This window comes from Heterocephalus glaber, unplaced genomic scaffold (genome assembly GCF_053883595.1).
Source record: "Heterocephalus glaber isolate CG9 unplaced genomic scaffold, H.glaber_assembly_v1.0 deba00000122, whole genome shotgun sequence".
NCBI classification, from domain to species: Eukaryota; Metazoa; Chordata; class Mammalia; order Rodentia; family Bathyergidae; genus Heterocephalus; species Heterocephalus glaber.
The window spans coordinates 74,054,935-74,066,974 of NW_028258138.1; the positions used below are offsets into that span (position 1 = coordinate 74,054,935).

Below are 12,040 nucleotides of genomic sequence, written 5' to 3' on the forward strand. Positions count from 1 at the left end.
GACCCTGGTTCCAGCAGGGGAGTGCTGGGGATCCAGGGAGAAGAGCCCAGCCTGCGAAAAGCAACTGCTCCCTGGAATGAAGGCTTCTTGGGGTGAGCAGTGCAGAGGTTCTGCCAGAGGAGAGTTCGGCCTTGCTCTGCTCAGCACTATCGCGTGTCAGAAGATGTTCAGAGAGTGGAATGGGGCCTGGAACTGATGTGCGTGTTAATGTGACTAAACAAGGTCAACATGAGACAAAAACCCTTTTCATACTGTGCTTCAACTCCCATAAAAGGGATAGTTTATATAAAGCAACTGCAGGCTGAGACAGCTCCAAAGACTTATTGCTGACTGGGCCCAGTGGAGCTGTTTCTCGTAAAACAATGCCAGTGACAGGAGTTTAATTGGTCAAGAGAAACATTACTACACATCCCATGGGTCCTGATTTGAAAGAAAAAAGTGCTGCACTGATCTTGGGCAAGTCACTCAACCCCTCAGGGTTTAGCTTCTTTCTGTGTATAGCGGGGTCGGGCAAGATGATCTCCAACATCCCACTTAGTTCTGTTTATTCTTCAGATACTTAAGAGATTTTGAGAAACACTAGGCCTGGCTCTAGTGCAAGTCATGACTGTGCAGTGGAGTCCAGAGGTGTGTTTGTCCCTGTGTCCACTTAGGCTTCTAAAACTGGCACCTGAATAGGCAAAACTGGTGGGGTGGGGGGGCGCAGAGTTGCTGCTAAAGAGGATCAGAACCTGAGATGTAGTTTTTTTGTACTGTGAAAATTGTACCAAGCACAGGATTTAGGTTAAGAATCTTCAGTATGTACACTTGTGTCTCTGTTTCTCATCTTTCAATAGTTACCCTTTTTCTAGGGTCAATGAGAATGACTAGGGAACCTTAAACATATCCGTGTCTTTCCACCCCTGCCCCATAGCATCTTATTTTGGTATCCAGAAGCTGTGTAGCCACAGACCAGCTGTCACCACAGTCTGTCTGCCTGTTCCCTCTCACAGAGTAAGGAAAGAGCCTTTTCACAGGCAGATGCCTGCCTGTCACTCGCTGGACCTCAAGCTGTGCTGGCAAAGCCATTTCCTCTCAAACTAACTTCTGTACACACTCAAGAATGCCAGTAAATCCTCACAGTTTTGACCACCTGGTAGGCCAGTGTTTTCAGTAGAAAGATTATTTGTACTGAAAAGATGTGCGTGTGTGGTTTAAGCAGAGACCTACTGTTGCAACCACACTTTTCTGTCATGCTCCCTGCCCTGCTTACTGCAGATGGTTCCTGTGCACTTTGGTCAGACATTCCAACCTGCTCGGTCCTCTGGCCATCCTCCTTTGACCCACAGCACTGATTGTGTGTGCAGGCATCCGGGGGAACTGGTTCACTTTGAACAGAACTCAGTCAGCCCAGATGGGGTGATGAGGAGACGGTGAGAGATGACAACCGACCAGCATGACCAAGTGCAGAAGCCCCATGGCCTGAAAAGTGCGCCCTTGAAGACAGCCCTCGAGGTGCCTCACACAGGCTTCTGGGGCCAGCTGTCACTGGTGGCCTGGCAGATCTGCTTGGAGGGACCTCTGATCCCATGGACTCCCTAATTCCAGATGCCTGGATTAGGACTGAGCAGAACTGTCTTCACTAGCATGGTACAAAAGAAAGGTATCTTTTCGTGGATTTATTTTGTAACAAACTGCCTCACAAAATTATCAAACAGGCAAATAAAAAGAGTTATAATATTTTAGAGGAGATAGCAAATACATTAACAAGCAAATAGATGCCATGTGGGGAAATTTCTAATAGGTGTAGATATTTAGCATATAATTTATACAGGGAGAAATGCAAGTGCTTAAAAAGGAAAATTTAAGAAATAATCTACAATAGAATCCAATCTTTGGGAACTGATTTGTGAAAAAAAACCTGGTAAGGAAGCTATTAGAAGTAGAGAAGAAATATCTATGTCCTAGCTTTCCAGTTTTATGGCTTTCAGCTGAAAACTGGTTGTTGCTTTACTAAGACAGTTGACTAGCATGACCAAGTGCAGGAAGCTCCAAAATGAAAATAGCCAAATTTCAATTCTCTAACTTGCACCCTTGTTTTGAGAAAGGCTTTTTCTCATGGGAGGGCAACTACCAAGGCTCAGTTCCTGTGTCTCTGGGGTGTGGCATTTGTCAGGGCCCTCTTGAATGCAGTGCAGATGCTCCAGCCCTTGGAGAGCCTGGGACAATGATCAGCCATCCCATTCTGCCCAGGTCTTGGGGTTTTCCAGAATTAAAGTCTTTCAGTGCTAACACCCAGATGGTCTCTGGAAAACTGAGGCAAACTTAGCGCCCTAGTTACCAGCCAGCCATCAAGGTTTTGCCTATATGCCAACAGCTTCAGACTACAATTTCCCTGGATATTTCCCCAGATAATATCCAAGTGTGATGGCCAGGAATAGGCTGCTATATTGAGTCTAATGCTTTCTCCTCTGTTGTCCTTTGGTCCACACTGCTGGAGTCTTTGTAGTTCCCAGAAAATAAAGGTAGTTACCCACAGGCCTCTGATTCCTAGTCCTTTACCCCCAGTTTGCCCACAGAAGCCCTGTTATTCCCACCTGACTTATCTCCACTGCTACTCCTCACCAACGTGTCTTTGTGAAATTCTTTCCATATGAATTTAAAATTGATCTTGTTTCAGAATAACTTCACTGTAAGGTCAGTAACATGATTAACCATCTATATCTAGCCTAGCCTTGTTTGTTGGGATTTGTTCTGTTGTTGCCCCCTTTTGCCTAGGGGCTTTTATGGAAACCAGCACATCAGAACAGTTAGGAGTTACCTGCTGGAGTTAGGTGAGCCATGTGTGCTCACCTTGCCCTCCTCCCTACCTCAGCCCACTCACATACTTATTCCAGGGCATCCTCCTCTGCCCCACCAAACAGAACCTTGGCTGCTCAGACAGGGAACTCCCTAGTCCAAGGCTGCTAGGTCCTGAGAGTGGAGTTTAAACATGGAAAACATTTCCCTAAGGAAGCGACGTAACACAGCAGGTCGGACACAGTGAAATTACCAGTGAAATTACCTTCAGGGATATTACATGGGGAACGGGGTGTTGTTGACTACTTCTGTATCCAATTTTGTGAAACCCACCACTGATTTTGTGGAAAATCATTTCCAAATGCTTTCACCTCTATTAAAAGATGGAACTGAGGTTCCTTCTTTGAAGTCTTTCCTTTTTCTTCCCCAACCCGCTACCAGAAAACCCAATGGCTAATAACATTATAAACAACAAGAAAAAAAGCTAAGTGATTAAAATATTAGCACCAACTATGATTTTCTGACTGATAAGACTGCAGAAGTTCATTTGCCTCCTCCCCATCTCCTTGCCTTTTCTCTTCACCTGTGCCCTGGGTCAGACATCCTCCTGGCTTTGATCCGCCTGCAGATGTTCTGAGGTGATAAAACCATTCCTTAACCCACAGGTTCATCCAAGCGAGATCCAGTTAGACTCAATGCTCCAAGGACTGCCCCACCCCAATACCAGCTGCCCTACCTTTCTGGAATTAGTGCTTTGAGATCTGCAGGTGAGGGGATCATTAATAAAACCAATCTTTGATTTTTGTGGATCCCCCCTTCTTTTTTTCGATATCGGGGATCGAACCCCCCTTCTTTTTTGAAAGAGCATTTGCTACTCTGATTCTAAAGGCCTCAGAAGGTAAGCAGAATAGGTGTTCCAAATCACCTTGCACTTGAGGGGTCCAGGAGGCTCAGCCCACTGTTCACAGGGGTAGGAGGTGGTGAACCATGAACTGACTTTCACTGGCCAGGATGGAAGTCCCTCAAACCCCTCTTCTGTAGGCACTAGTACTTCTTTACTCCCTCTCAACCTCTGTGTGCAGTTGTCCTTTGGAGGGAACTATGGTTTAGTGATGTCACATGACAAACACCCAGTGTTCCAGTGACTCCGTTTTTCTTCATGTAGGCAGTCTCAATGCCCCCAGGTCCCCTGAATCTCCAGCTAAAGTCTCTGCTCTTGCACAGCCCAGCACAGCTGGTGGGTCCAGCCCCCCTCTGTCTTTTCCTCTGCCTGTGCTATTGTTCCTTCCTCTATGGGTTCACTCTAGCTCATGTTATCCTTAATTTTCAACTCCTGCCCCCAGAGGAGTCATAACCACATCAACTCTGGGTACACCCAGCCCCTCTCCTGTCTCACTCACATATATGGTTATGGAGAGCTATACCAATAGTTTATAATTCCTAGTGTGCTGTATGTCCTTTTATGTCTATTTGCTTCAGTTCCCCATTGCACTGTACATTTCCTGAGGATGGTAACTATGTCCTTTCCAAGAATTCAGGAATTTTATAAAACAAATTATGGTGATAAAACAATGAAGTAGATAATGATGGTGCTAAGTACTCTATGGTTTTGGATAATAATTGGAGAGTTTTTAGGTAAGTTTTATCCATCTTGGATCAGAGACAGTTCTGTGTTGCTGTTAAGACTGTGTGCTTTGGAGCCAGGTTCTGGGTTTGAGTCTTGGCTTTTCCACTTTAGCTATGTGATTCAAGTGACTTTACTAACGTCTCTACCTCGGTTTGTACCTGTATCCTAATATTGAAAGATTTAAAAAAATTTTCTTTTTTTAAATTTAAGATTGAAAGATTTAATACATAGCAAGTATGTAGAATGGCCCCTGACCCATGGCCAGCTCCTGTACATATTAGCTAGTGGTAGCATTTTGGAGTGTTCTCCTATGCCAGTCATTGTGCTAAAGAAGGGTGATAACTGTCTCTCATAATTATCAACAAAGCTGTGATGCTGGTAGCATTACCCCCACTTGACAAATGAGAAAACGAATCCACAGCAAGGTTAAGTCACTTGCCAGAAAACACATAGCTTGTAATATCCAACTTCCCTAGAGAGTGGATCTGTGCTCTCTCTTTGGAGCAGGTGCTCCCACCTTGATGATAAGTAAATGTATGACTGTCACGTTGCCTGTTAGGAGGTCACATTCTCCAGGGTTGCCAGACAGACCTCAAGATGCTGCTGCTCCTCCCTCTCCTGAACACGAGACATCTGGCTTAGTAGGAGTGAAGGCTGGTGCACCAGGCTGCCTTCACTGGACCCTTACCGGACCTCTGGGGCCAAGCTGAGTGTGTTTGGAGAGACAGCTGTAATTGAGAAACTGATCTCCTCTTTGAAAAAGACTGTACTCAGGACCTAGCTTAACACTGTATCTTAATCAGCTGCTCAAAATAGGTCTTGGACTATTTCAGCAACACATTTTTATTTTCTTGGAGGAAAGCCATGGAAAGTTGGGAATTAGAGTGGCTTGAATAAAGCAGATTTGATGAGCAGCATCCCAGTCCAAATGAGCCCCACATTACCTGCCATTTCCTTCTTGCCATGTACTTTTTCATCCGGTCCTTGGACAGCTTCTTGGCCTCCATGTTCTTAGTATCTTTCATTAGCCATGGGTGCTGAAGACACTGTGTACAGTTCAAGCGGTTTCTGATGAAGGCAGAAATTGAAAGATTTCTGAGCAGGTGAGGACCTCAGAGACTACTGGTCAGATCAGAAATGGGAGGTCAACTGCCCCCAGTCATACAGGGAAGACCCCGGGCTTTCTGCTCCCAGTCCATCCACCAAAGTCACTGTACACCAATCTTTTTTCTTTCTTTGTCTGGGTTACCCTGACTAGACCCAATGTAGGTCGGAGTTGAGAAAGCTTAACCACCAGGAAAGCAACTAGAATCTCATGACTCGTTCTTGGGGTTCTGGAAGGGTATGTGCTACAAGGCAGGCAAGTCTGGGAAGGATGGCTAGCACCATGTTCTAGCATGGGCTCATCTGCAGATGGCTTGGGGGCTGGGCCTATGAAGGCCTAATCCTTCTGTCTTCCCATCTAGAGGAAGGGGGATTGAAACGTCAGGACAAAACCGCTGAGAATCACTGAACTCTCTCTTAAGGTGTAGTCGAATGTCAGGTTTTTCCTGTTACAGTTTAGAGTTACATCCTGCATACAACCTATGAATTATGGCAACCTTAGAACTGTGCTGAAACTCATTTAATCTTTCTTAAAGCCCTAGAAATATTTCAGAGTTGTCATCTTAACTGTAATAGGACTAATAAAGCCCAAAGAACCAAATGCTAACATACATAGAAAAATTACTAGAAAGAAGTATAGCACAATGTAGTGATCTTTAGATAAAGGGATTATGGATGGTTTAAATTTTTTTAGTCTTCAAATTTTCTGTAATTTATATGTTTTACCTATAATAGACAAAGGTTCTTAAAAGTGCTGAAAGATAGAGATTTCTTGTTGAAGAGGTGTTGGGTATAAGAGTTTATGAGAACCTAGTGTTTTGATCTACTTGACTGAAACCAGTTCTTTGGTGAGTCCATTGTGTGAGCACAGAGGAACCTGACATTGCCTATTACTGAGTTAATTTAGGGATGATGAGAAAATAAGATGTATACACAATATTCCATCTACCAACTGTTCATTGAACAAAGGTTAGTTGACAAAAACCATCCTTGAACCAGAGTTACTAGGAGGAAGGTTTTCATCTTGGGTGTGGGGTATCCCTCACCTTGGAAGGGAATCTAGACCCCCTATAACATCCTAATTCTTCTTTTGTTGTGTCCACTTCTGATGCAAAGACTGACAGCAAAAGGCTAAAAGACTGCATTGCCAAAAAAGTATGGAATGTCACCTCTAGGAGAATTTGGCCCTGAGATGGCTAAAGAGAACTGAGAGATGGGTGGGTAACAGAAGATCTAGACAGAGCTTTCTAAGAGACTCTGCAACATGCTACGGCAGCAGCTACATGATCTTGTTCCAAATAGCATTTCTCCCAAGGGGGAGCAAGTGGCAGCCTCAGAGGGCCCATAGGCCAGACAGATAGGCAGAACCCAGGCTGTAAAGTCAGTGTGAATGCTAAGCTGTGCCTCTCCTTTTCCTCCTCTAAACTACTGATTTCAACATCGCCTTTCTTGGCAGGCCCACAACTGCTCCTATTGCCAAATGTGAGCTCCCTGGGAGCTCTGGACCAAGACCATGCCTTATCTGGCCACGTATTTCCCAAGTAAAAAGCTTCTAATAGGCAGGAAGTCTCACCTGACATCCCCACAGCTCCCTGCCTCTGGGCACCTCTCTCTACGCATGAAGAGTGAAGAGCCCTCTCACCTCACTTTAATCCTACTGATTCTGCTCACCGGGATAGAGGGCACCAATAGATTCTATGCAGCCCGGCCATCTCCTCCACTATAGTTTCCTTCCCATCTCAGTCTCTGGCCTCTGACTCAAACCTCAAAGGGTTTCACTGTGCATTTGGCCTTTTTCCTCTCACAGCTTGGCCATCATGTGCCTGGACATATTGGTCTCCTCCTGTGCTCTGAGTTAGAAGGAACTGGGCCAGATTATCTAAATAATTTAGATGTGAAAAGAACACCAAGTCAGAATAATCTGGGGTATGGTGAGGACTACCCAACAGGTTCTCAGCTACCTGTGTCATCTGCTCTGGTGTGTTGAGAAGGTGCATCCCCTGTGAGCCCTAAAGAGGGGCTGGAGTGTCAGCACAGAAAGTTAAAGGAGCAACCATTACACACACAGACAAGCTGCCCTTTCCCTGCAGCCCTCGGTCAGGGTTCGCCTTTCAAGTGGGGCTTCTGTGTGTCTACAGATGGATATGGTGTCTGGCTGGAGCAGGGCTAGGGGACTTCTCCCCTCCCAACCACTCCTTGGGACAAGGACTGGCCTGGCCCCAGGGGTGAGGAGGGAGTCCCACAGGCAGGGAAGCCCTGTCTCCCACACCAGCCCAGGTCTGGGAAAGCTGACATCTCTGAAATCTCAGCTTGTTACTTCATATCTTTCTTCAGCAAGTTGCTGATGAAATCCTTGGCATCCTCGGAGATCTCATCAAATGCCTCGTCATCGAAGTCCCAGGTGGCTGAGGTAACATTGGCTAAGGTCTCATTGTCGTTGTCACCCATGAAGGGAGAAAGACCGCTGACCCTGGGGAAGAAGAGCAGGAGAGCAGGGTGAGGGAGATGATGGTGGGGAGAGGAGGGGTATAGTGCCCCAGGTGAGCGCTGAGGTCAAAGGTGAGGGCTAGCAGCCCCCCACCAGCTCACAGAGGCAGTGCATGCTTGCACCTGCCTTTCCTCCACCTGTGAAAGGAACAGGGGTAGCTTCCAGGGGCTTTTGTGGCCTCATCTCTTCTTGGTTGCTCAGTGCATTTAAGGGGTGTCCCCAGCCTCTTGATAGTACCTGCCTGTGAGTGTGGATGGCAAGAATGAGGTTCAGTTTCCAGACTAGGTCATCTGCCATTCTTCCCAGTTCCCAGGCTGGCACCTGTCCCTCACAGAACCTTCACGGGCCCCTTCCTCCTAAATCCCTGGCCCTCTCCACAAGGGCTCTCTGGGACTGTGAACACAGCGCACCCTTCCTTGCTCTTCTTTCTATCTCTATGCTTTCAGCTCTAAGAACACAGGGGTGGCTTGGCCTCACCAGCCTGTGCTGGCAGGAACAACTCATTTACCAGCAGCCTGAGCCAAGGAGATATGAAAGGAAGAGAATCTCAAAGCCAGATAGTACGGATTTAGGGCTCAGTGGCCTGATCTCTAACCTCTGTGTACATCAGTCCCCCATTGTGCATGCTGACTGCTGACTTCCACACTGTGCGACCTGCACAGCTGCCTGTAGCCCTGCCTGAGATGAACCCACACTTGGTTTAATGTTCTGCTGCCACCACCTTGGAATTATTATTATTATTTTTTGTACCGGGGATCGAACTCGGGTCCTTGTGCTTGCACACCAGGCGGCGAAACCACTGAGCTAAATCCCTGGCCCTACCTTGGAATTCTTGATAATGTTTCAAGAAGTGGCCTGACCTTTTGATTTTGTAAATTATGGAGCTAGTCCTGCCCTGACTCTGTCTGAACCTTACGATGCATCTAGGGCTCTCAGCCAGCAACCTCTCAAGTTAGGGCTTTATTAAAGTCCCTCCTCCCAAATCCTTATGAATCCTTCTTCATAGACAATAAGCCAATAAGAGCTTCCGGGGCTGTTTTGGCATTTGAGAGCTTTCGGCTTATAAAATACACTAGTCCTCAATCAAACACAGAATGTGGTAGAACAAAGCCTACCTGAAATATTGGGAGAAAGCTTATGATGGTAAAAACCCTCTGGTGAACACTATTATAAAGAGAAGAAAGCTTGCAAAGTGAATTAACATATCAACATATTTGGGTTTTTGAATAATAGGCTTTCCATAGATGATTTTTCTTAAAGCAAGACATTGATGTTTTACAAAGAGGTAGTTGTTGTCCCATCATATCCCTGTGAAAGAAGGGTGGGAGTTTACTAGTCTGCAATTATGTGCTACTCTTCTTCTTTCTGGTCTCAGTTTCCCCTTTTATTCACCAGGTAGATCAGGCCTGGTTCCTAGGGCCTCCCAGCTGCCCCCATCTCTGCAATCCAGTTCAGCCTAACCAAGCCCCACCAGGAAGCAGCCTGTCTCTGCTGGTCAGCACCTGCTTCTTCTTGTCTTTGCATTTTCCATTTGAACCAATGAGGGGAAAGTCCTGCAGCACTGCAAAAGATGGCAGGAAGGCAAATAGCCCTGCTGTGGAATGCCGAAAGGTCCCCTTCTGCGAAGCTTCTTTCCTAATTAGGAGCTGTAATCCTACAAAGATAGGCCCTAATCTTTGCACCACCGCCAGCACAGGGGGAGCCTCCTGGCCTCAGGCCTCTGGCCCTCCTCCTCCTGGCAGCTCAGCCATCTAAGACACCCTCTGAGCCGGTCCTGGCTCCCTCAGCATTTTCCGTAAAATAAAATAATAAAATGCAGAATATCTGCACATACAGCATGATGAAAAAGCGGCAAATTTTCTTTATTTTTGGTAGCGGGGATTGAACTTGGGACCTTGCAACTTGCAAGGCAGGCAGCAGAACCACTGAGCTAAATTCCCTAGCCATCAATAAGGCTGTTTCTGGGTGGTAGGATTTTCCTAGATTTTCTTTTAACTTTCTTTTTTTGGATTATATTGCAAGAATTTGCAATAAGGGGTCATGCGTGTTTTAAAACTTTTATTAGTACATGTTTGTAGTATATCATAAATACATTCACTGTAGGTAGCTGGTACATGTAAATGACACATCCTATTTCTTTTTATATCCCCTTTTCCTCCTCCCTCCCCTCTGCATCTCCTCTCCTCCTCCCCTCATTCCCATTTGCCAAAGGCCTTATCTCCTTATTTCCTATTGTCTTTTATTTTAAAAATGTCATCATTCATTAAAAAGTCAACCAACTGACAAATATTTTATTATCAATAAGCCACAACTCTCTCCCCTTCCTAGTCTTATCTAGTTTTTAGCCAATAGATTTATCTGATTTTCACAAAATTGTAATCAGTCTGGGCAAGTGTTTGGACGTACTTTTTCTTCTCATGACATCTTAAGTATATGCAGTCATAAAGGTCATGGCTGTAGGGCCATGTAATTTCTCCTTTCCTCCTCCTTTTTTTTTTTTGAGGGTGGCGGAATCTAGCCTAGACCCTGAGCATGCCTGGCAAGCTGTGGACCACAGAACTCCAGCTCCAGCCCTAATTCCTTCATTCCCAACCTTCCTGCAACGAGACATCATCAGGGAGCCTCATGGGAGGCCTCTTCTCCTCTCAAGACAGAACAGCACTGCAGGGCACAGAAGTGCCACTTGGGCTACACTTTCTCTGTTGTTTTTGGGGTTTTTTTTTGGGTAGCAGGGATCGAGCTTGGTCCTTGCACTTGTGAGGCAGGTGGCAGAACACTTTGTTGTGCTGTCTGGTCATCTGTCTGCAGCCTGAAATACAAGCAGGAGGCTAAGGGGAACACACATCTGCCAGTGGAGCTATTGAGTGCCGAGAAGGGCTTCATCTTTACCCCCATTATAAACTTCAGCTCCTCAGTGAGTGATCTGAGAGGGCACGGCAGGTCCCCAGGGAAAGCTGAACACGGTTTTGTGCAGTGATCAGTAAGCAGCAGCTCACCTGGGCTTTAGTCATGTCAACCACAGCCCAAGTGCCTAGACAGCAAAACCTGGAAGTGGGACAGGGCTTGGTGAGGCCCTTGGCAGGGCAGTGACCAGACAGCACTTCTGGGCTCAGCAGTGGAGAGGCCTGGCAGCCCTGGGAGGGAAGGCAGGGCAGCCCAACCCGGGATGCAGGAGGCACCTGATGCTCTGCTTGGGCACTGGGGCTCCTCCCAGGCTGATGGGACAAGACCAGAGCTCCTCTGCCTCCCCACCACACGCCTCTCCTCCCTCTGTTAGGGAGCAGCCCCTCACTCTGACCCTGGTGGGTGCTCCACACATGAGCTAAAGTGGGAAGGATGTGTTGCTGAGCCAGCCAGGAAGATGACAGGGAGGAAAAGTGGAACAGTAATAACTTCTTTGTTTGGGGGAGGGGAAAGGAATGGCAGAGTAGGGTGAGGCGGGAGTGGAGGGCTGTAGCTCTCACCAAGGCAGCGAGGGAACACCAAGTGCTCAGAAAACAGGGAGGGGAAGAAGCCTCAGAAGAGGAGGCAGGTTTGTAGCTTCTACCACATGGAAGGGTGGCGCAGAGCTCTCCTATACTTTCTCTCTCTGCCAGAAACCAAGGGGGCCTTGGAAGGCCTCCGGAGATCCAAGCTCTGTCAAGTGGAATCTCCCTCCCTCCAGAACCAGGCATGAGAGAACCAGGCTGGGAGGGAGCAGGGACAGGAACGAGGGACTCACCAGACACATGCTGAATAACAGCTGCCTTACCACTGGCCCCTACGCCCCTCCTCACCTCTGCCTCAGAAAGGAGATCAGAGGGTTTCTCTATATGCAGATGAAGTGGCCCAGACAGGGACTGCCAGACAGACAGCCTGGCTCCACAGTGAGGCAGGAGCAGGGCACAGCATCTCCGGGATCTCCAGACGGTGCCCGGAGAGCGGTCTCTAGCTGCTTGCAGCAGGGGACCTAGAGCTCTGCACTGCAGGGCTAAGGGAAACCATCTGGGTAGCTCCAACTTTATTTTCAGCACCACGTGCTCTGCTGAGAGCCTCCAGAGGGA

The 12,040-nt window shown here is 47.1% G+C and overlaps 1 protein-coding gene across 7 annotated transcripts in view; it reads right to left on the bottom strand.

Moving 5' to 3' along the window:
• The window catches only part of Mylk (myosin light chain kinase), a 251,216-nt gene that overhangs the window by 6,943 nt on the left and 232,233 nt on the right, over positions 1 to 12,040 (bottom strand). For all 7 annotated transcript variants that reach the window (XM_004873623.4, XM_087216248.1, XM_004873625.4 and 4 more), the window contains 2 exons: positions 7,827 to 7,979; positions 5,350 to 5,473 (listed from right to left, as the gene is read on the bottom strand). In XM_004873623.4, coding sequence (XP_004873680.2) covers positions 5,350 to 5,473; positions 7,827 to 7,979 — 277 coding nt within the window. The remainder of the gene's footprint in view (positions 1 to 5,349; positions 5,474 to 7,826; positions 7,980 to 12,040) is intronic.